Source organism: Larus michahellis, chromosome 3 (genome assembly GCF_964199755.1).
Source record: "Larus michahellis chromosome 3, bLarMic1.1, whole genome shotgun sequence".
Taxonomy (NCBI): Eukaryota; Metazoa; Chordata; class Aves; order Charadriiformes; family Laridae; genus Larus; species Larus michahellis.
In genome coordinates, this window is record NC_133898.1 from 7857038 (window position 1) to 7879392 (window position 22355).

At 40.1% G+C, this 22355-nt stretch overlaps 1 protein-coding gene across 7 annotated transcripts in view; it reads right to left on the reverse strand.

The window, feature by feature from the left end:
- The window catches only part of PLCB4 (phospholipase C beta 4), a 206245-nt gene that overhangs the window by 35665 nt on the left and 148225 nt on the right, over window positions 1-22355 (reverse strand). For 6 of the 7 annotated variants that reach the window (XM_074578483.1, XM_074578482.1, XM_074578484.1 and 3 more), the window contains 11 exons: window positions 21380-21470; window positions 20367-20462; window positions 18756-18856; window positions 17056-17091; window positions 14309-14450; window positions 13583-13667; window positions 13241-13365; window positions 11193-11244; window positions 8833-8935; window positions 6909-7073; window positions 3832-4036 (listed from right to left, as the gene is read on the reverse strand). In XM_074578483.1, the coding sequence (XP_074434584.1) occupies window positions 3832-4036; window positions 6909-7073; window positions 8833-8935; window positions 11193-11244; window positions 13241-13365; window positions 13583-13667; window positions 14309-14450; window positions 17056-17091; window positions 18756-18856; window positions 20367-20462; window positions 21380-21470 (1201 nt within the window). The remainder of the gene's footprint in view (window positions 1-3831; window positions 4037-6908; window positions 7074-8832; window positions 8936-11192; window positions 11245-13240; window positions 13366-13582; window positions 13668-14308; window positions 14451-17055; window positions 17092-18755; window positions 18857-20366; window positions 20463-21379; window positions 21471-22355) is intronic. The other variant, XM_074578479.1, reaches the window with a different exon arrangement.

Below are 22355 nucleotides of genomic sequence, written 5' to 3' on the forward strand. Positions count from 1 at the left end.
GTACACGACACAGCACCATTGGTGGTATCAAAGCACTACCCAGCGCCCCATACCGCATACGTTATTGAATCTATTTTCCATATGCAGTGATAAATGTCCAGGCATGGGTGTACGGAAAGACAAAGACACATACCTTTACCTGCATGCTGAATAATCCCTTTCCATGTTTAATTTCAACAGTCAAAGAATTCACAAATGGAAAAAATTACAAATGAAACTGATTCAGCTCCCACAACAATAACGCAATTCAGAGACCACAGAAGTGATCTGTTTTGATGACCCCTAAGAAACTTCAGTATTAATGAGGAAAAGGGCCACTGGTCTCAGTTAATAAGCCTTCCTTGTCAGAGCAGTAACTTAAAAAAGGAAGTTCGAATGCTGCAGCCCGACTGACTCATCAGTCACTACAAAATATTGTCATTTAATTAACTTGGGTTTTTTGTCACGACCGTTAGGAGGACTATGGACCTCACTTACAAGGAAACTATTTCTTCGCAGAATGCTGCAAAGTCCTATTTTTGGCTGCTTATGAGTAAAAGATAAATACCTTTGTACCCTTATGTTCTAGATGGTCTCTCTAGCATAATAGGCCATTATTTCTGCAATGACAGTTCTGACACTCTCAAGTTTTCACCATCATTTGATTTTTGCCCACGCTTCATGCCATTTTCCAAGTTAGCTTACAATGAGGCAAGACAGAGAAGCTGGTCCACTGACCAGGTCTGTAATAATATCCAACCCATCAAAAGCTTAGGAAGAAACGTGCTATCCTTGTGCAAACTGGAGGCTCATCTCCCTTCCAACCTAACTGGTTCTACGTAATGTTCCTCTGAAGTCACCGGATGCAGGGCTCCCATTCCAACAAAAGTTGTATAAAATACATAGCATTACCCTTGACAGCTTTGTCTACCTACACAAATACGTTGTCTCAAATAACTGCCATGACCCAACGATGTCTTCTGCAACTTACTTCGTATACACAAAAAACGTGTAGAATTTATTTTCAGCCTTGTAGCCCAGTACCGACTGTCCCCTTTCCGTAACTTAGTAGGCATGTCTTTTTGTCCTTGGCACGCACCCTTCAATGAAAATCCAGGACTACCCTGTCAACTTTGATGCGTCATCCGAAAATGGAGCCTGATTATCACAAGCTTCAAGGTAAAAATGACTAACGTGTTTGGGAAAGCAAGACCTTTGTAAATTGTATTACTAACCACACAAGCACATCACCAAAGGCTCAGCATTTCTACAAGGGGGATGTGACTCATCACTGCTTCTCACATTGTCATTTGTCCTCTGCTTACGTTTTTCTTTCTCCCCAGTGTGGTAAGGTGGGGGTGGGGAATAACATTGTGTAGAAGAATTGCAATTAAATATGCAATTCTAGGAAAATCACTGGAAGAGTACATTAGAGGACTCTAACCACTAACCTAACTAGCCATGCTTACTTACGTACAGACTGCTATTACAGAAGCTTCTCTTTGGAGAATGCTACTTCATTTGCATTAATTTGCACAAGTATTGTGTTTTACTGGGAACAGAGTGGCTGATGCAAATAAACCACAAGAAATTACTAAGTTATATGAAAAATAAAATGATGCACCTTTTAAAGCCTACAATGCATTACCCATTCTAGTTATTATTTGGCACAAGTTCTTAAATCTTACTCATACAGGTTAAAAAAAAAGAAATATGAAAGCAGGCAGCTACTGAATTGAGCTATACCTTCCTACAGGTTTGCTCAAACAACCCCGGAGATCCTAATGACAGCACATAAAACAATGAGAGGTTCACTGCAGATGATAAGAAATTAAAAAAACACATGCCAACAGAACACTAATGATTCCACCCAAGTGTCAAAAGTTGTTTCCCAGTTGTGCATCATGCTGCTGTTCTGTATCGATGACACACATCACAACTATCTGGGAAGGGAGAGGAGAGCTAACAATTGAACTCCTTTAGTTTATGTTAATATGGGGCCTGTTTTTCCCAACCCTGAGAGTAAGCTTTAACAACCAGTTCTCTCGTCCTAGTCGCATTTTACTGTAATGATACCGTTACTTAGGGGGAGTAACGCTTTTCTGTGTCCTCACCTCTACCAGATAAACCATCTGTAGAAATGCTGATAATGCAGTAGATCAACCAGTACTGAACCGCACACAATTTGCAAGTTCTAAACTGGTGTTCAGATTCTCTTTGAAAAGCAAGTCCTTCACTTCTGAAAGTATCTTTGTATAATGCAGGTTAAAAAACAAAAATTTTTTTTCTTCCTACATGACCGGCACACTCAGCAGCTTGAGCCACATCACGCTCTGTTAAGTTTAAATCCTACTCTTAGAAAAAGTGTGGTATCAGTCAGAAAAACGTCAATCCCAAATCAGAAGCATGTCCCTAGTTTAGAAAATATGTTAACTGAGTCATTTACTGTCAAAAGCTTAAGCTCAGGACAGAATTAAAGCCCATGCTTAAATGTGTCCCTTAGATTCATGGTTCAGCCACTGCCTCAGGAATCCCAAGCTTAAGCAGAAGCTCACATTTGCCTTGAGACAAAGTCCCCAAAGTTAAATAGTGTAGATGAAACACGCTGCAGAAAGGCACAGTGCTGCAAGAGCTGTGGCAAAACTCCAGCTGACTTGCCAGCAACCAGGATTTCGCACAGGAGCGCCACAAATGCATCTGTAAACACTTAAATTTTTCCACGAAATGTTGTTACTGAAGTGTAGACCTGGGTTTTTTTTGTTTGTTTGTTTGTTTGTTTTTTTTAAAGCGTGGATAAACACCAGCAAGCAGAGGCTTAGAGCTCCACTATCTACCATGTTAGGTAAGCCTTGCCTTTCTCGTTTGTACTACGCAGATGACGCTCGGAGAAGTGGCAGTAATGCTCTGCATAGACAGCAGGTTTGAAACCCTTTTTGCAAAGAGCAAAACGTTATTTTTGTCAATGATGTTCCACCAACAACTCTAAGGTGAACTTCATTTTGCTGCAGAGTCAGAGTACTAACACTTAGTGCAATTCCTATGTTACAGTTTTAAATGGTTTACATATTGTCTAATGTACAAGCGAATTTCATCTGCAGGGAAGAAAACATTTCCCAGAGGTACACCCTCGGGGTGAACTTACCCATTACACTGATTTAAGTGGGGTAATGATTATTCTCAGCTGTTTGTTCCTATCCCCATGCGGCAATTTGCCACCGCTCAGTATAAATGACCGCGGCCCCGCCAACCTGATCATGGAAATGGCTCACATTAAAAATGACTTTCCTGAAAACCCAAAAATAATTAAACCACACTAAAAACATGTAAAATGGGGAGAAAAACGCAGAAAGGCTTTGGATGCTAAATGATTTCGCTATCCTTTTTTAACAATGTGCCAATATTCTCAAGAAAACAAAAGTGGTTTTGCTTGAAAAAACAGGTCTAGATTCTGCATCAATTGTGAATACCTATAGGCCAAACAATATAGCTAAAGTATATGTTAACCTTACAAATATTTATGTCAGAAAAAAATGTAATTAAAAAAAAATCCAAAGTTCCTAAAACATCAACAGAGAAAATCAAATCGAGCTAAGTAGTATTAGCTTATTTTTTATATTATTGTGTCATTTAAGAGGTACACGTCAGTATCTTTAACACTGAGGCAGGCGCTCGGTCTGAAAGATGATTTCTTAACTGAACATGCAGGGTTTCCAAGGAGTTAAAATCCTAAATCTTTGCAATCCTCCAGCATTGCCTGTGTGTTCCTGGCCGGCACACTGACACCACAGCACTTCAGTACTTCCCCACCAACACTCCAGACTTACAGCACACAGAGATACAGGTTTATCTCACCTCCAAAACCATCAGGCACATATGTTTTAAGCACAATGTTGCAGAAAACCGTCGGAAGAGAGAGTGGTTTGTTGCCCTCATTCCGAAGGGAAATATGTCTGTAACCTGCTTGCAGACCATCCAGAGGCAGGATCCTCTGACCAATCAACTTATTATTGTCATCATACACCGCTATCCTCAGGACGGCGAGATCCGGGAGAATAACCTGGAAAGCCATAAAATGAAGAAATTCAATGACTCTAATACAGTAGGCACCCTTCCCACCTTCCCATGTTTGAACCATTCACTTTGGATGCCAGAAACAGACTATCATCACTGTAAGAAAACGTCATTCCCTGCAAACTGCGCAAGTTGAGATGAACGTTTCCTAGAAAAGCTTTTTTTCCACCCTAAATAATGGGCAGATTTCAGAATATGCAAATCCCGCAGCTTAGAGTTACACTAGCTAAATATTTTGCATATTTATTTTTCATTACTGAAGATATGGATAAGAAGGCAGGTAAGTACTACCTGGGAAATGACAGATAGAGTGGCAATCAAAGGGTAGATACTGCCGAATCAGGAGGAACCAGGACAGACGGGATTGGGGATGTATCCAAAAGGGCAGCAAAGAATAGAAAGAGCGCAAGTACAAGCTGATGGGGATCTCATGTTGAACTACGGGTCCTGCAAAGGGGAGAAGATGACAGAGGAGGGCAGGCCGGGGTGACAGACCTGCTGGGACGGCGTGCTGCCAGCAGAACTGCGTGTGCTGTGCCTCAGGACGTGAAGGGTACACGGTATGCGTGGTGGGCAGGGATGCTGCCAGCTATCTGCATCTGTCAGCCCCCATCGGGACCAACCAAAAACAGTAATAAAAAAATCCCCTGCCTTCCCTGGAACAAAGGTGCTGCCCCTGTGCCGGGAAGGGGGAGAAGACAGCCTGCCCAAGGGGTGCAGCCTCTCCGCCAGCCTGCCTCAACTCTGCTCCGGGAAAGGTCTTCCCACTCCTTCCCTACCTGGCTCTATTCATCGATGCTTACGGGACAAATGGGAAGACCGAAATAAACTGCGTCTGCTACATCCCTTAGGCTTTCCCCCTGCCACTTTCATTTTCAGTCTCAGAGGGGCACAAAATAAAGTACGCTTTTGGCCTCTGAACCCACCTCAGCTGTTCACGGGTATGCTGCTCTACTGGATTATAACTTCGAAGTCCCAGCACAGGTTACCACCAGCACTCACCCCCTCCTCCCCCTTACACAACAGAGTGACAACACAGAACTTGGTTAGAACAACTGAAGCTTTATTTTAATTAAAATAAAAACAAGAAAACATGACAGAAGAACAGTTAAACACATTACCTGAGAGCAACTGTGTAGGATTAAATATCAGCTTGAGGAGAACGCTGTAACCCAAATAGGGGGGGGGTAAAATCTCTCCTCTACAGGCCACAGATCGGCACATCTTTCATTACATTATGGGCTCCGATACAGATTTGCTAGGGATCAGGAGCAGGGACTAAGAAGTTTATCGTTCCCTCTCCATTGATTTGTTCTATGGTATCCTGGTAGGCACTTCCACCCTCATGACTTTTTAGCATGGTGCCCCCCCACGCTTTCACTTCCTCCAACTAGAGGAACTGTTCCTGCTGTGTTTATGCCACTCATCTGCTTGGTCATCAATGTATGTCTTGATTATAATGCTAAGCCTGATACGGTAAGGTCCTGAGATGAAGAAAATTAATCTCTTGGCTGACTTGTATGATGAGTTATTCAAGAGAATGTGTGACCGTGTAATTGTTCATTGCGGAGTAAAGCAGAAAGTCTGAGGAACACTGGCATCAGCCACTGTACCCGTGCCACGATACACAGGTACCCTCCTTTCCGACTGAAGCTGTGTGTACCCTGTAGTTTACTGGCCTTTTGATTTAAGAAATGAGAAAGCAGCAGATGCTGGCCATATGGCCAGGAAGCCATGGGCAACACCATCGCCTGTCATTGTACCTAAGCATCTTCCCTGTGCCTCCTCACATACAGAGAAAAGCACTGGAAGTCACACTCATTATGGAATATACTGGAGTCCAGAAAAACCTCTTGCATTAACTACATTTCTACTAGAAACTGGTTATACTATTACAAAAGCAGATTACGTGTGGAATAGGCCCAAGTGTGAAGTGTTATCACCACTCGGCAAGGTCTGTCACTTTGGAATAAAAGAGCAACAATTCTGCATGACAACAAAACAGGTGTAAGCGAAACAGACGTTACCAAAGACGGCACTGCCAACACACGTAGTCTGGATGAAACTCCAGCCGACAGAAAAAAAAATAATAAAAAAAAAATATATATGTGTATCATATATAGAGAGACTGAGAGATAAAAACTGAACACGGATGACTGATCTCTCTCTTTAAATCCCCCATACCAAGAAAAAAAGGTTTGTTTTTCTTTTGTTATTAAAAAAAAAAAAAAAAAAAAAGAAAAAAAGAAAAAGGTACATGATGCACATGGACTACTGAAGGAGGGAGCTGGCAACACATCTGAGGAACACAGCACCCTTCCAACTTTTCCATGTAATAACATTGACCTTAGCTTTGGATGCAGCATCTCACCTGCCCTCTGGGCTGAAGGAACAGTGCAAGATAGCAGCCACTGCCAAGGCAGGGAAGAAGAAATCTCCAAGGAATGATGGTGTCCACCAGCGGGGGCTCATTCTGGGCAGACTGCATACCTTGAACACAGGCATGGCCACGGAGGAGGTGGCTACCTCCAAGTGGGAGGAGGAAGCAAAGGGGAGGGAAAAGCCAAACAGAAACAAACAAAAAAAAAAAAATCATGTGACAGCTACAGAGGTTATCCATTACAAAAATAAAACAAAGCAAAATTAAAAAAAACAAAACTCAGCAACCTCTTGAAAGCTTATTTCAGCTTTAGCTTGTTTACTGTAGTAAACAGGAACCCTACAAACCCTTTGTCATGGGAGCAGTACTTATTCATGGGAGCAGTCAGACTGAAGCAGGGAGGGGTGGCTCAAGTGAGCAAGGATGCTCATGTGCAAAAGGGCAAGCAACCACAAACCGTGCTTTCCAAGTATCCTACCTTTCGAAATACAAATGATTCTTCATTGTAAACAGGGTTCAGACCATTGTTCATCACCATGCGCGTTCGAAATTCTTTACGTATCGTGTCCGTGGGTAAACCATACATATCCACTTCTACATACGTACCGATTTTTTTGTCTGATAAGAACTGACCAGATATTACCTGCAAGATAGTAACAGAGCAGTAAGGAAAAGCCATATGTAGTACACAGCATTTTATGAATACCAGAAATACTGGTATTTTTTTTATTGACAGCACTCTGAAAAACGCTTTATACAGAACAGGTGTATTTATTTAATCATATGGAAACGGTATATTCAGTGCTAAAATTGCATTTCTTTAGAAAAGCTTTTGTGATAAGACCTTAAATATATCCTTAATTTGAAATGACTGCGCTCATTGTGCTATGGTATTAACGGTTGTAAGTCAATCAGCCCAATTAGCCCATGTCTCACAGATGCGTTCACTATATTACCGAAAAACACTGAATAAACCAACCAGAATTGGGCACTGCTATTCTGCAACTTTAAACTTCCCGTTCAGAAGTGCTGTCATCCATTATACGTCTTGACTACAAAGAGGTGAAAGGAAGCTATTGCTCTGCCTTCACTTAGGTAAAGGTTTTAAACTAATCACGTCAGTCTAATTCCATATGATGTGTCTGGGAAGTGTAGGATGCTTAAAAGCAAACAAACAATAAACCCACACGACTCCTCCATATTGTTATGTATATGAAGATTTGTTGCAATTTTACTCCAAGTCAAGATTAATCTAGCCACAGCAGGTGATTACTCCAGGGAAAAATGTTTATTCCATCAAGATGATCCAGTACTTAAAAATACAGCTAATGTTTTCGTTACTATGATCAAGGAGGGAAGAAAAAAACTGAAACATGATTTCACAGACCTAAGCTCATTTTGAGTCCTTTTCTTTTCATGATCTAACATTCTTCCAGGGAACAATGTGAAAAGTTAAGTGGCTGAGGGGTACCATCGCTGGCTTCAGTCCACTCAACTCCTTAATAATAGAATTTACACGGAATTTGATACTAGTTTTAGTCACACAAGAAGAGGAAGTGGCAAAATATGTGATCTAAGAACTCTCTCTTGTGATATTTAGAACTTATGTTCTCTCCACCAGATCCAACTTCCTTCTTGGAGGGATTGTACTACCATTAACATCAAAGAAAAGAAAAAACAATAAAAAGGTTTTGTTCTTCTGGAGGTGCAAATGAAACTTAGTTAAATGTCTAGAATGCGCAATGAACTCTTGGTCGGAGAGAGTTTCAAATTTCCACGCTGCACATCGACAGCGGTAACTGAAAGTTGAAGCCTTTTGTTAAGCTGCACAGAGGGTGTTTGAGCAAAGAGAGTAGAGCGTCAAGTCACAAAATAGATTTTACAATTGTCAGCCTCCTTCCAAAATGTGATAGATAACCATGCTTTAGAATTACAACAGAAGTTTTAGTGACTTTGTTACACCCAGATAACTCCAAAGTAAGGACGTCATCACATGAACCATTTTTCTCTGCTTACTTTGAAAATATCCCGTCCATGTGTGCCCATGTTCCTCCTTCCTCTATGGTGACAAGCGCTGTTTGTACAATTTCATACTGGCCACAGAAATGAACTTCACTCATTTATTCATTTGTGTGGGCTGATGTAATTCAAAAAGAGCACGAGGGTGTTTAAAATTCAGTGATAATGTGTAATAACAAACCATTTCTAATTCTATGATGTTCCGCTCAGATCAAGTAAATATAGATAAATATAGACGCCTTAGCCAGCAATAAAAAAAAGGAAGGAATTTGATGAAATCCACACAATCTAAGCACATTTTCTGTAGATATCCTATTTCTGTCGACATTTAAATGTGATTTTGATGTGGTAAGATGACAGAAGTTTGTCTGTTGCTGTTTTACCTGTACGGAACATGTTGCAGCAATTACACCATCTACAGGAGTTTCAGAGAAAGGGTCAAACGTTCGATCTGGTCGTCGCATGAAATCTGGTTTAAGTAGATACCTTATTTCAAGAAAAAGAACAACAACATTATTCTTGTGTGGAAATTAAAACTGTATTAAATACAAATAAAATGGATGTCTCCTACAGCACTGTAAAACACAGCCTATCATTCCAGCTGCAAGTGTAAGGAAGTAAATGGAAATATCATGGTTGTCTAGAATACGGATAAATGTTAATCTTAATTTTGAATTACCGGATACTGAGAGATGAAACCAACCCTGTATTTCAAGACGAAAATTAATGTAGTATAAACAAAGACATTGCAAAATAATTCAACAATACATTTTAAAAACACAGTGAGTTATCATACAATAAAAAGTAGACGCTCTCGTTTGTTTTAGTTCTTTAACACTTCGGAAAAATACAGAGGGATTATTCAATTTTATTTTTTTAAACGAAGCAGTTCCAGAGTCAAGACTCATACGATAAATTTCAGCTGGAAGCTAATTTTTTCATCTCGGTTATAAAACCTTGGGGGAAACAGCTGATAATGTCAGTGCTGACAGATTGTTAATTATAGTAGCATGAAAGGTAGTACCATAATAACACTTACAACACATCCCTGAGGACTATACACTGGATCAACATATCAATGAAGCCAATACGTGCTCTGATGAATCAAAATCCAAGGATTCTGCCATCAAAATGAAACAGTTGATCCCAGAAATGCTGTGCTACACATGACGGGGGTTCTCTTCCACTGGTGGAAGAAAATGTGTAACCGGGGTCATCTTGCTAATTTTGCAGCCCTGACAGACAACAGCCGCTAGAAGACGACATTTTATCCGCCTTTAGTCTCTTCAGTGAATCACTGGTACACAATGTTATAAAGGCCTAGACAGGATTCAGAAAAATTCCAATGGAAAGAATGTCAATGTTTTCTCCCATTTTTTCATAACGTGGCTTCTGCTTAGGAAAGTAGTATTCCTCATTTTTCTTACATTATAAATGTATGTGATTTCATAATATTTTATTAATTTTAAGTAGTTTATGGGCAGAAGGGAACTATCAGAAACATCCTTAGCCTCTGCTTCAGGCCTGCTGAAATAAAAAATGCTGAAGCCACTGACTCAATTCTTGTTTTACCAGGATGAAAACTGTAAATCAGAGAAAAAAAGAGTACAGACAGAAGGAAATGCGTCTTTTTAAAAATTTTCATTGCCCTGCATGTTTTCTGTGACTGAAATGGCACCGTATTTATAATGCACATAAAAATATACCACTGTATTACTGTAATACCAGAAGACTGACAGAAGAATCAAGTCGTTTAGTTGATAATGAGCATTTGGCAAGAACGCACACGTGCTCTTTTACTAGGCTTGGCTTGTGGGTCAAACAAGAAAGGAATCACACCCTGCCATAAAAAAAAAAAAAAAAAAAAAAAAAAAGCTTTGGCTTTCTGCTCTTTTTGTTATTCTGACTGAAATGACCAGAGACTGCACCTGCATCAAACCCAAGAGAGAACTCACAACTGAAATAAAGGCATGGAGCGGCAAAGCACTGCGCTGCCCATTCTGCAGATGAGGAACTTCACCGAGCTTCATTTACTCAGATTTCCTTTCTAAATAAGACTTGCGTTAGTAAAAGAGTTGTTTCTTCCCAGGATGAGTTTGCAGTTTTTAATGTGTTTCTGGACTGTCATTTCCTCTAATTCATCAAACTTCTCCTTTCTCTTGATGCTAATGATCAGCCTATCCTATTAAGGTATAAACTCAACGTTTGAGAAAAACCTATCAACATCACTTGAGCATCCCATCCTTTTTCATGCAAAAGTCATGAGCAGGAACTTGGAAAGACGAAACACTTCAGTATTCTCTGTGAAATCTGCTCTCCAACTAAAGTACACAGATTAGAAAACTGTTCCGTTAGTATTAAGACTCAACTTGTCCCAGTAAATTCGGCAGTTCTGTGAACTGTGCAATGAATTTCCCTTCTGAGGCATATCTTCAAAGAAAGATTGAGAACAGAAGCTGAAGATGCATTTAAATAGCTGTGTATGGCACTCATGATCTTCTTCATAATTTGCACACAAAGCCTCTTCTATCTCACCTTTAAAATCTGGTCTTAATTAAAAAACATTATTCATCAGAGTACTTCCTTGCAGGGGATAATTCTCCCTGAATTCTGCTAATTTCTACTCTTCACCTAGCATCCCGTTTTTATTTTGTAACACATAATTAATTGTGATAAAATTTTATTAAAACCATAGTAAAGAATTCCGATACACAGCGACAACAGTTTAAATCATATCACTCACCCGCATGATCCATTATATTCAAATTTTCCTTGATTCAACTGCATTGCTAAATCTGTCAAGAGTGAAAAAAATTACTATCTTTCCTTCTGAAAAAGCAGATCATGAACAGTCCTTTTTAGAAAATATGACTGTTTGTCCAGAATTGTCAGTTTAAACAAAAACGAAATTTAATGCATACACAACACAAACATTTAAGAAATAAAGGGAAGCAGTAGGAAAACTTCAGATTTCTTCACAGTAGGAACAGCTTTATCAACCCAGCTGAAGTCTGTGCCGTGCTCAGAAAATAGTCTCTCCCCGAATTGACACGCACACAGTAGGCAGAGAAGCATCAGGCTGTGGTCATGTTTAGTGCCTGGGATGGGACTTCCATCATCTAACTTTTCTACCTACGGTATAGATGTCTCAGTGTCTGCTAGTGATCTACAATCGCTTTGAATAACGTAGGGTTACAGGCACTTTAACAGTGCAGTTCATCTCAGTCTAAGGCAAACTTATAAAATATACTAGATGAGACATCCCAGCAGTATGTGTTTCTCTACAATGACCATAGACAACCACATCCAATGAAGCTGTCTGTATCCTGATGGCTTAAAGAAGGCGAGATGAATATCACACTGGTTTTCTACAGGCTTAATTGAATAAAATACCACTAAAAGAAACCACAAAGATCCCAGCAGCATTGCCTAGTTTCAACATTTAAAGCATCTGAGTTTTATTCAATGCATTATTATGGCACGTGTATGTAAGGACAAATGGTAAACAGATAATAACCCTGCTCCCATCCAACCCTCTCCCAAACTTTGTAAAAAATAAAATGTTTTCCTGCAGGTTTCCAATTACACTGAAATACAATATCCTTGTTTAGTGATAACAGAGGTATTCTCTTGCCCCACAGACTCTACCTTCAAAAGGGAACAAAATACATTCTCTGTTACACAAAAGACAAGATTCTCATATGCTCATATCAGTTATTATTTGCTTTACTGGGCAGCCTTCACTTGTGTTTCCTCAACTGTTCTTCAGCCTGACAGCACAGTTGGATCATAGAAGACTAATACAGGAAAGCTGCTCACTTCCAATTATACAATTACCCTTCTTATTTTGCAATACAAAGGGGCTGAGAACGAGATGCAGTGGGCAGAGGCCGCATGGGGAGCCGAGTGAAGCTTGCGTATCTGCTCCAAGCTCCGCACCGTGCCCAGGGGAGTGCTTTACAAGCAGTGTTCTCCGGTACAGCTTTCTCTTGCTTCGTCAGCAAGTGAAATCAGCGCAAAGCTTTGCAGGACAGCTATGATCATTAGGAGCGTCTGCAGTACCAGAGACACCGTTCAGGGGGGAACCACAAAAAACCCCAAGCGAGCACAGAAGCACTATCGCGGCTAGAGAAAGAAAACAGAAAAAACTGCTCTATTATGTACATGAGGGAAGACATTCCTAGATTAATTTAAAATAAACAAAACAATAAACCCCCCTACCCTGTTAGTTACACTCACACCTTCACTGAACAGGAACAATACATCTCCTCTAAATTTACGTTGTGGAGAGGCATTTACATTCCCTGGCATCACTCTCTCAGCTGGGATCTCAGACCCCATTCTCGGATGCTGAACACATGACTCTTTAACACTTCACAATAACTGGTCCAGAAATGCATTTGGCACGCAGTCATTCCTTTTTTGCCATCTTAATTTGTACACTCCTTCATCTTTACTTTGCAGACATGCACCCAACTGTGCCCAAGGCTGTGTTTTGTGAAAACAGTGTTTTCCCTGTTAATTAATACCTTTTATTAATAAAACATTATCATTTATGTGAGAAGTTACAGTACTCTATTATTTTTCCATGAAAGGGGACTGAATTTTCCTTCTATGTATGGCTTTTTTTATTGCTCCTTTTCTTACGCTTCCATAATTCCACCCCACTGTATTATTTCGCCATATGTCTGTTTCCTCAAAAAATGCCAGAAGCAAACCCATGGCATCTGTTTGAGAGTTCCTGCCCAAGCCATTCTTTAGGATTGAGGTTCACTGGTCGTTGCTGCCTACCTGGGGTCTGATAGTTCAGTGAGACCATCTGGCAGCCAGCGTTCCAGAAAATTTGAGGCATGTAATTACTGGAATCCACTCGGCCTCCCTTTGGGTATATCCGACTCATTTGTCGTTTATTATAACTGTATAATTCATCAAGGCAAATGAAATAAAAGCATCATAGAAATGTATGGTCATATCCTGGTATCTTCAATATTTCTTACATTAATATTACTGTTTCTCACCCTATGGGCTACTTTCCCTTTTCCTTTATAGACGTGGAACACTATGAACCTAGAAAGGTACACTGGTTTATTTGTAGCATTAGGAGAGAAGCGGTATGAGGAGGCGAAAGGATACTTCACAAACTCAATGGCATGGGTCTTCAAATACCCTAGTCCGACTGATTCATTGAAAGAGGACATATTATGATGAATATTACGTTCTAGAAAGAAAAGACAAGACATTTTAAAAAACTTGTGTAATGACAAATCAAAATTAAAAACCATGCACTACATGTAATAGCAGGATATAGCAAATTCCGCTCTGTTTCCCCTTTATCTGTCACTCATAGAATCAAATTATACGGGAGATATTCCATAATATTTCTGACTTGCCTTTTTCTTTCACTTCCTGGGCAATTGACAAAACTTTTCATTTTTTGTTTAGGATAATATTGCTATTCAGAGCCTGTGTCGCGTGGCTAGATAAGGCTAAACAACATGATAAATCACCTAGTGTGCAAGACGAAAGCATCAGCTAACCGCTGACCACTGCGACAATCACACTCACCTTACCTTACAGAAAGACGAACTGAAAAAAGCAGTTTAGTTGGAAAGGTCTCTAGAATATAATCGACTTCAACAGCTTCACATTCTCCCAGTAATTTAGTGACTCCGTGTGGATGACCAATGGAATAACATGCTAACTTTACATTCAAGGAAACAGAGATCTAAAAATATGCTGATGATGGTCATTAAACTATGAAAGTCTTATGCCATTTCTAAACTCAGGAAATGTAGAGATTAAAAAACTACCTAGAATAAGCAGACAAATACTTTTATTTCATTCAACCTTTTATGTTACCTTCTGCTACATCGAAACCTTGAAATTTTACAGGTTGAGCATAGTTGACCATTGTTGATAAATATGGATGTATATTGGTTGTGGCACCTACATATTTGTAAGATGCCATCCACGCTTGTTCATCTTCAACAGTTACTAAACCCTGAAAACACATTAAAAAGAATAATCACAACCTGTGTGTGCACACACTATCGTTGGAATTTTCACATGCGATACAAAATTATACCCAAATCTGCAGAAAGTTAAAGAAAGCGCAATTTAAAACAAGAAAAGTGGAAATTTAATGTCACAAATTGGGATTTGTTTTCTTACTGATATATGCACCAGACACTCTCAATGTTACAGGATGCATGCAAGAGGACTGACGATAGAAAAGCTCCTAAACAGTGGGTAAATATTACATGATGTTAGTAGGATAACTTTGGGATAAAAGATAAATATTACAACGGACTGAACAATGGTGGGAGATAATGATCTATCTTTGTCAAATAAATTCCTAAGAATTGCAATTTAATACATTTTCCCACAGCAACTGCGGTGGAGTAACGCACACTTGGTACCGGGTAGAACTTTCTCAACATCAAAACACAAATAGGTTCAATTGCTAATGTTTACTACTAAAAGCACCCCAAAATATAGGGATTACAACCTTCATTGGACAAACAGATGTCACCAGACCAACAAGAGACAAAGTACCAAGCTCATATTCCTGGCCACATAAAATGATAAAAAATCTGAATCCATCATTCACGAAAAGGATGCGCTATATCTACAACAGAACTTCCAAAGTTTTCTACAAGTATCTCAAAAACCCACAATAGGAAGCGCTTCTAATGTGGATCTACCTGTCCAACTTCTTCCTTTCCCTAAACCAGTTTTAAACATGTTCTTTTCACTAAAAGAAAGAAAAAGAAAGACCTCTGTCAATCTAAGCAAACTCCGCAAGGCTTACTGTTCATGGCATTTTTCCCCCGAACTTTTTTCTTGTGCTCCTACAAGTGAGCCAGTTACCAAAAAATTTAACCGACTGTAGGCTGACAGTGAATTTCCACAAGGAATTACTAAGTATATTCAAAAATTCTCACAGTACCACTTTTTATTTTCAGAATGCAACCCATGTTTGTCAGAAAGTTCTCCTCCGCTGTTGTATCAGGAAGTAGCGAAGAGGAGGACGCGCTGCACAGCCCTTTCTGGGGCAGTAAGCCTCAGCGTGCCTAACAGCATTACAGCACGGAAGCATGGGGGTCACCGTACCTACGCTACTGCAACTCATTTACTCAGGAGATGGGAGAGTAATGGAAACATGGAACTACTTGCCAGCATTATGGGTATCTACCTCTACCTGCCATACAGTGCGGACACATTTCAAAAAATTAATTCCATGTGAAGTGAAACACTTTATACCCTGATATGATAAGACAATTAGAGTCGCAAGGAACGTCGTTTTCTGACTGCATAGAATTCTCAGAATGCGTCCAGGTGCACGCAGGTGGTTTTGTGTGCATTTTAGACTGAAGTAAACTTCCAGTGGCCCATGAAATTTTGATGCTGATCACCAGGGCTCAACCCACGGCTTTTCAGGAATCCGCATATTGAGGATTCACAGATCTGTTCCCTAAATATGCCAAATGGTACATCCCTTTATTAGTAGAATACAGGCATTTTTTTGTTACCAGCTCCATATTTGTTAAGATTTGTTTAGATCAAATTAAGGCCAAATTTCTTCAAAGGACCTAGTCCTTTTCAGTGTCTTCATTTTTGGAAGGTCAATAATTCAGGAAGAACTGAGCACCCATCTTCTAAAAAACAGGTTCCTTCAATGTGCCTCCTGCCGACTGCTCAGAATTGCTAATCGTATTTTACTATCTTCATCCCTAAATGTTTAAGTAATGAATCACAGTGAAAAGGAAGTCAAAGGGGATTATGCGTGCCTGGGATTATGCATGCCTTAGGGCCAAGGCAATAGCACGCTGCAGACTATAGCTGTAGGACTGACACACTAGCTCTAAGACAACATTCTAAGACAACCTACTCGTCATTGATTTTATCTTATTTACTTGCAGACCCATAATTTTTAGAGCAAACGGGCTATACTCTTTGCAGTGTTCACAACTTTAAAACTATGAATCAGAAAGGAATAAGGATGGAATGTTTCGTAAAGCCTAGGGAAACGAAGGAATGGTTACAACAGCACATGATCCTTTTAGGGGCTAGAGAAAACAATGGGGAAAAGTTGGTCTCTCTAGGTTATTTACACCTCCCCACCCCTCAAGAAAAGAAGCAGAAACCACTTAGAAAACAACACAGACTGAAACAAAGAGTGGTTAGGAAAAGGAGCAGCTTTAATGAGAGAAGAGAAGGAAGGAGAAGAGTGGAAGGAGGCGGGAAGAGTCTTACAGAAGGGATTCCTGGGAGAAGATAAATGTAGAAGTCCCAAGGGAAAGCAAAAGGAGGAAAAAGAGAGAGGAAAACAAAGTGCAGTCAGGGTAAAGGAAGAGGAAAAAAAAGAAGCAGGGATGATACATCTCAACACCATTCAAAGAACTGCTGTTTCCCAGCGCATCTCATTGGAGACTGAGATCAGACACTTCTAAGGAGGCAGAAGTCTTGCACTCCTGTCTTTCAAAAATACTCTATAGGTGCAGTGAAACTGCATAAAATTGTTAAACCACTAAGAATGCATGGTAAGTAATAAGTATGTTATATGTAAAGCAATAAAACAAACTATATAACATCCTATGTGTCACCTTTTTACTGTTTTCTTGCTCAGAATCTTCAACAGCCTAAGGGAAAAAAATATATATACATTACCAAAGAAAAAGCAATATGAAACACTCACAGTAAGAAAAAAAAATACTCAATCCTCAAAAAGTTATTGCATTTAGAGGTAAGTATACCCTTTCTGTGTGGCTCGCCTGTCCCGTACATTTGCAAAAATTTGCATTTCTTTCAAATCTGGGTATACAAGATATGAAATTCAACAGCTGGCTAGCAATGAGAATAGGAGGAAGGATGCCAGACAGTTGAGCCCAAACCAGTGCTATCACTAGGTGCCGGGGATAGGAAGTTTCAGAGAAGAATGAAAGAATGACACACCCAGACCGCACAAAACATCATCTGATCTGGATATGCAAAGGGCCCACGCTCTGAAAACTTAAGGGTTAAGACTGCTGTAAAGTGTGCTTTAAATGGCCACATTTGGAAAAGGCCTATCTCAAGATGTCATTTGCAACGGGACAGTCTGCTGTCTGTCTTCAATTACAAGCTGCCACTACTGAGAATCTCAGACAGATAAATGTTGACTTGGCACTGAACGTCCGTTCCTAAGGAATAAGTCACTGATCAGCAAAGAAGCAGAGAAGTTACCCAAGGGCTTATGCTGAGGATGAGTGACTGATCTGAAAAAAAACCCCAAAACACTCAGGCAGCTGAGGACCAGCTAACTTAGGAAGTAAAACCAGCCCTAGAGCAAAGAAGTTAAACAATACTTCAGTGGGAGGATTCATAAAAGTCCTGAAGAAGCAAAGATGTTGACTTGAAGAGATACCAAGAAGGCAGGCCCGATGTCTCGGTGATACTGCTAAGAGACATACTGCCAAGGGCAATCTGCGCTATGAGAGATTTTCCATACCTATACTTCTGCCTGGGGTAAGATCCAAAGGTAGCCAGGCAGGAGAGAAGAAGTAGCCAAAATACTTCTGATAAGGAAACTTAGCGCTCACATGTGGTTTTGCTTTTCTGTAGCAAGCAGCAATAACGCCTTCAGTGCCAGAGCAGGCTTCGTTTTGAATTCCAATATTCTGTATCTGATTGCTGTCAAGTAATATTCAAGTTGCTGAGCACAGACTGATAAACTGTACTAAACCTTGTATTGGTGGAATAAAGGCGACTGCTCCCCTGCCTGCCAGCTAGCTCCCTGCTATAGCCCCACCGCCAGACCACCCCACTGCGGAACCATTGTCCTGTTTTGCCTTCATTGCCATAGGTGGAGCCTACCCTAGGAATTAACAATAAAAACTGCCCCAGGGAATCCCTGTAATGAAGACACAGGATGCAGCCTTACAAAAACCATTGTTGAGCAAGGAAGTTAATCCACCTCGTATTCGGGCTCTGCAACTGGGATGCAAAGTTATAAAAAAAAAAATAATAGGAGCAGGAGACTGCTTGCTGCCTTTAATTAGTATTTTTGATCAAATCCTCCACTTGTATACTGTTTCCCTACATACCGATTCTGTTTCCTCAATGAGCATTCTGCATGAACAAGCAGCAAATATTTTTGGCTACAAAATTTTGTCTTCTCATCAACCTAAAGGCTAGGAATCTGGTGAAGATCTAGGGTTTGACTCTTCTGACAATAGGTGCTGTGATGCTTCCACAGAACAGAGTGTCTTCTACACCCATCTCCATGAAAAGCTTCCAAAGAAATATGTATAAGAAGTAATCCCACCTTTTTGACACTGATGGCAACAGCTTCTTTTTGACTGTAATCGTCTACAGTAAGGTCACTTCCAAATTTGTACTCTGGATGAGCTTCTTCTTCCTGGTCAGCTGCACAGAAAAGAAAAAGGAACTACTGGTTTTGTGTGAGACATGAAACAAATGACAGTTGAAAACACAGGTTTGCTTTTGGCATTTTTTAAAAACAGAAATTAAATCCAGGGTATTGGATTTCCAAGAATTAGTAGTAATTGCACCTAAAGGCCTGAGATTCCTACAGCTTTTACATGGTTAGTAACAGAAATGCTACTTATTGTATTTTTGAAGGAATCAGTAATTTGCTTAGCAAAAGTGTAAAAAAACCAAAACCAACAGGCTTGGGGAAATAACAAGATATGAAGACAGAGTTCTTTAAGTAAGGATGTAAAAAGTTGCTGGTGTCCAGGCTTTTCACGTGCATTGTTAGAGGCTCCTTATGTGCCCCCACTATAGAGAATGACTTTTATTTGCTTTTACAGTGATTTTCCATTAGAACCTAGTCTACTCAAAGAAGTTAAAAGGCCTCTTACAAACACAAAACCATTATTCATACGGATTTAAACAATAATTTTAGGAAATACTTATTTGAGCCTCTTGATAGTCCGGCACATAATTAATACACACAGCACAATAAAGACACTACTAGAAATAAGCATTCCAATGGAAAACAGCCTGCAAAACAACAGAATCTCCTCAGTGCTCCTTGACCACCTGAAGAAAGATACCAAGCGGCCTCCAAAAAATTGTTGTACTTCAGTCTTTTTTAGGATCACAAGGACAGATACCAAGATTTGGATCACTAAGGACACCTTTCATGAGGACCTCTACTGACTGCAACAGCAGTGGCTTTGTGCTAGTTAAAAAAAAAAAAATACAAAAAAAAATAATCAAGGAGAGGCACAAGGGGTAAAGCTAAAGCTGGGATGTTCAGTATGACAGGGGTCACAGGCCAGTACCTTGGTACAGACGCTTGCAGGCAATGCATGATTTACCCCTTCTGAAGGTGGACATTTAAAACAAACAAGGTGAATCACACCCTAGATATGTCTGTTTTTCTGTGTTGGCCATGAACACATTCCACACCACTGGCTCAGATCTAGATGTTTATACTGAAGATATCTGCAGTTTGTCAAGAAAAATCCTATCCCTCATTTTAACCTTATAAAATATAATGCAACAATCCAATCTGATGTTGACACAAGTATTAAAAATAGTGACAAAATCCATTTTCAAAGCAAAGATCACAGCTTCCCACTCTCACAGACACACAGCGAAAATCTGACTTGGTTGCTGCTCCAATATGATTTCTGAACAGTACGTAGAAGTTAAAATTACCACTAGTACCACCAACTGAGCTCACGTTCCTACCACAGCCTGCCACAGAGCCGGGAGCAGCTGTGGTATGTATCTGAGATGAGATGGTAAGGCTGGAGGTCTGTATAAATGGTCCACCACTGAGCCCAGACTTACTGCTGCTGCCACAGACCACGGGCACGTGGGTAACGTGTATCCCAGCTGCTCATGCCGGCCCACTGATTTACCACAAGCAATGTTTGAGAGCCCTTCTCTATGAAATCCTCACCACTTTCTATTTCTTCTTCATTATCGTCCTCCAGGATATTTACAGGAGCAGCAGTTTCCCCAGCCTCCATCATCTTTTTCAGAGCATCAAGCTGTTCTGTTAATAAGAAAAATAAAAATAAATCAGTCATGACATGAACATTTGTAGAACAAAGAAATCCATGAGAACAATCATAAATTATTCTCTGATCCTGAGAGCTACTTTTATTTACAGGGTTCTCTAAGTTTTCAGTGAGCAATAAGATTTTACAGAGTAAGAGCATCATTAGACATCCTCTGTTGTCAGACCTGAAAAGTGGTCAGTAAGGGCTGTATCCAAAGCTCCCCGAAGTTAAGAAAAGTATTTCCACAGAATTCAAAGGTTTTTGGAGCAAGCATATTATTCTTCAAAGAATACACAGACAGCTATCTTGTGGTGCTTGATCTATGCAAATGGAGGCATAGTGCTTGAATTTTTGAATTGTTTTTCCATGTGGATTTCAGTTAGACAGTATGAACACAATCATGTATGACTGAAGTCAGTGGAAGGTCTGCATGCTTATCTTTGAATGGAGAAGGACCAGGGTTTATCACTACAGCCATACTGAAAACTAATACAGCAACATTATTATTACTGAAAAAAGATAAATATCAGAACTGGCAACAACAGCCAGAAGGGCAATTTGAAATTCCATTTTATTTTATGCTTATCCTAGAAAAACACAGCAATGCAAACACACCAGTGTAGGCAGAATTTACAAGAGATTCTATCTGCATTATATTTTAGCTCAACCAGCAATCTGATGAAAGTCCCTGGATTACATTTCTAGGGCTATCTATGCCTAAGCTACATGCCAATATCAAGGCCGAGACTCCGGCACTCATACGAAACACAAGGGCAAACAAAATGTCATTTACATATAATTCATTTTCTTCCAACACTAAAGTACAAGCAATTTGGAAAATTTAGTAACACAGTCTATTCGTACCTATCTGGACTTCTGTTTCATTTAATATTTGACAAGCTTTACTTACTTTTTTCTACTTCAGGTTTCAGCCTTTTATTCTTTATGAGAATCTTTCTTTTGAGGTCATTAGGAGAAGGTAAGGCTTTGCCTGGATCAAGCTGTAAAATAATTTAAAGAAAAGACTTAATGATAGCTTTTTTATGTCCCTGTGTGGGATTTTGACTTTAGGACAGCAATGGTACGGGGCAGTGAACAAGCAGTGCCACCTCAGGCACAGCCCTGGGAGGTTGTGTGACTGCAGCTATGTTCTCTCCTCTGCTTCTTCCCTATCCCATGGGAAAGCTGTGCTCAGGTAAATGTTGCTGGCTGAAGCCGGCACATTGGTCTCCAGTCTACGCCATCCTCAGCTGCCCTGGTCAAAAGGTCTCCCCCTCTCTCCTGCAGTGGACATGGATGTCACTTGCAACTCTTCATCAGAGGACTTCCTACTTTCCCTCTCTCGCGCAGTCCAAGTCACAGTTTAGCCCGTTATCATTTGATCTCTAAATAAGTCACCTTTTATGGTCCCTTCAAGCTGTAATAACGCAAGTGAGGTGGCCCACACACACTTACAGACTAGAAAGGGGCTGGCACCGGTGAATGGAAAACTACCCAGTCTTTAGCTAGGTAATGAGGACTATTTTTGCCAGCAGGGCTATAGGGTCACGTCTTCAGTATTTGTGAAAGGCAAATGGCAAGTTTCACGTTCACAAGGAAGTACTACTAAAAGGTTTGTTCCAGTTTGGGGGAGAAAACGTATTATTGAGAAAAGAGGAAAAGTACAAAATCCTCTGATTTAAGCCCCATCACACCATTGAGGCTAAGAAACAGAGATTTGGGTATGGTAATTAGTACCCTCCCCAACTCAGGCTTGCTAAGAATATTATGCAGGGAGTTGCTGCTATAAATAGACCATGGTTTCCAGTGAACCATAAGCGACACAGAAGAAGAAAATATTTCCAGGACTAGAAAAAATTCTTGTAATAAATGTTCAGCTATCCTTA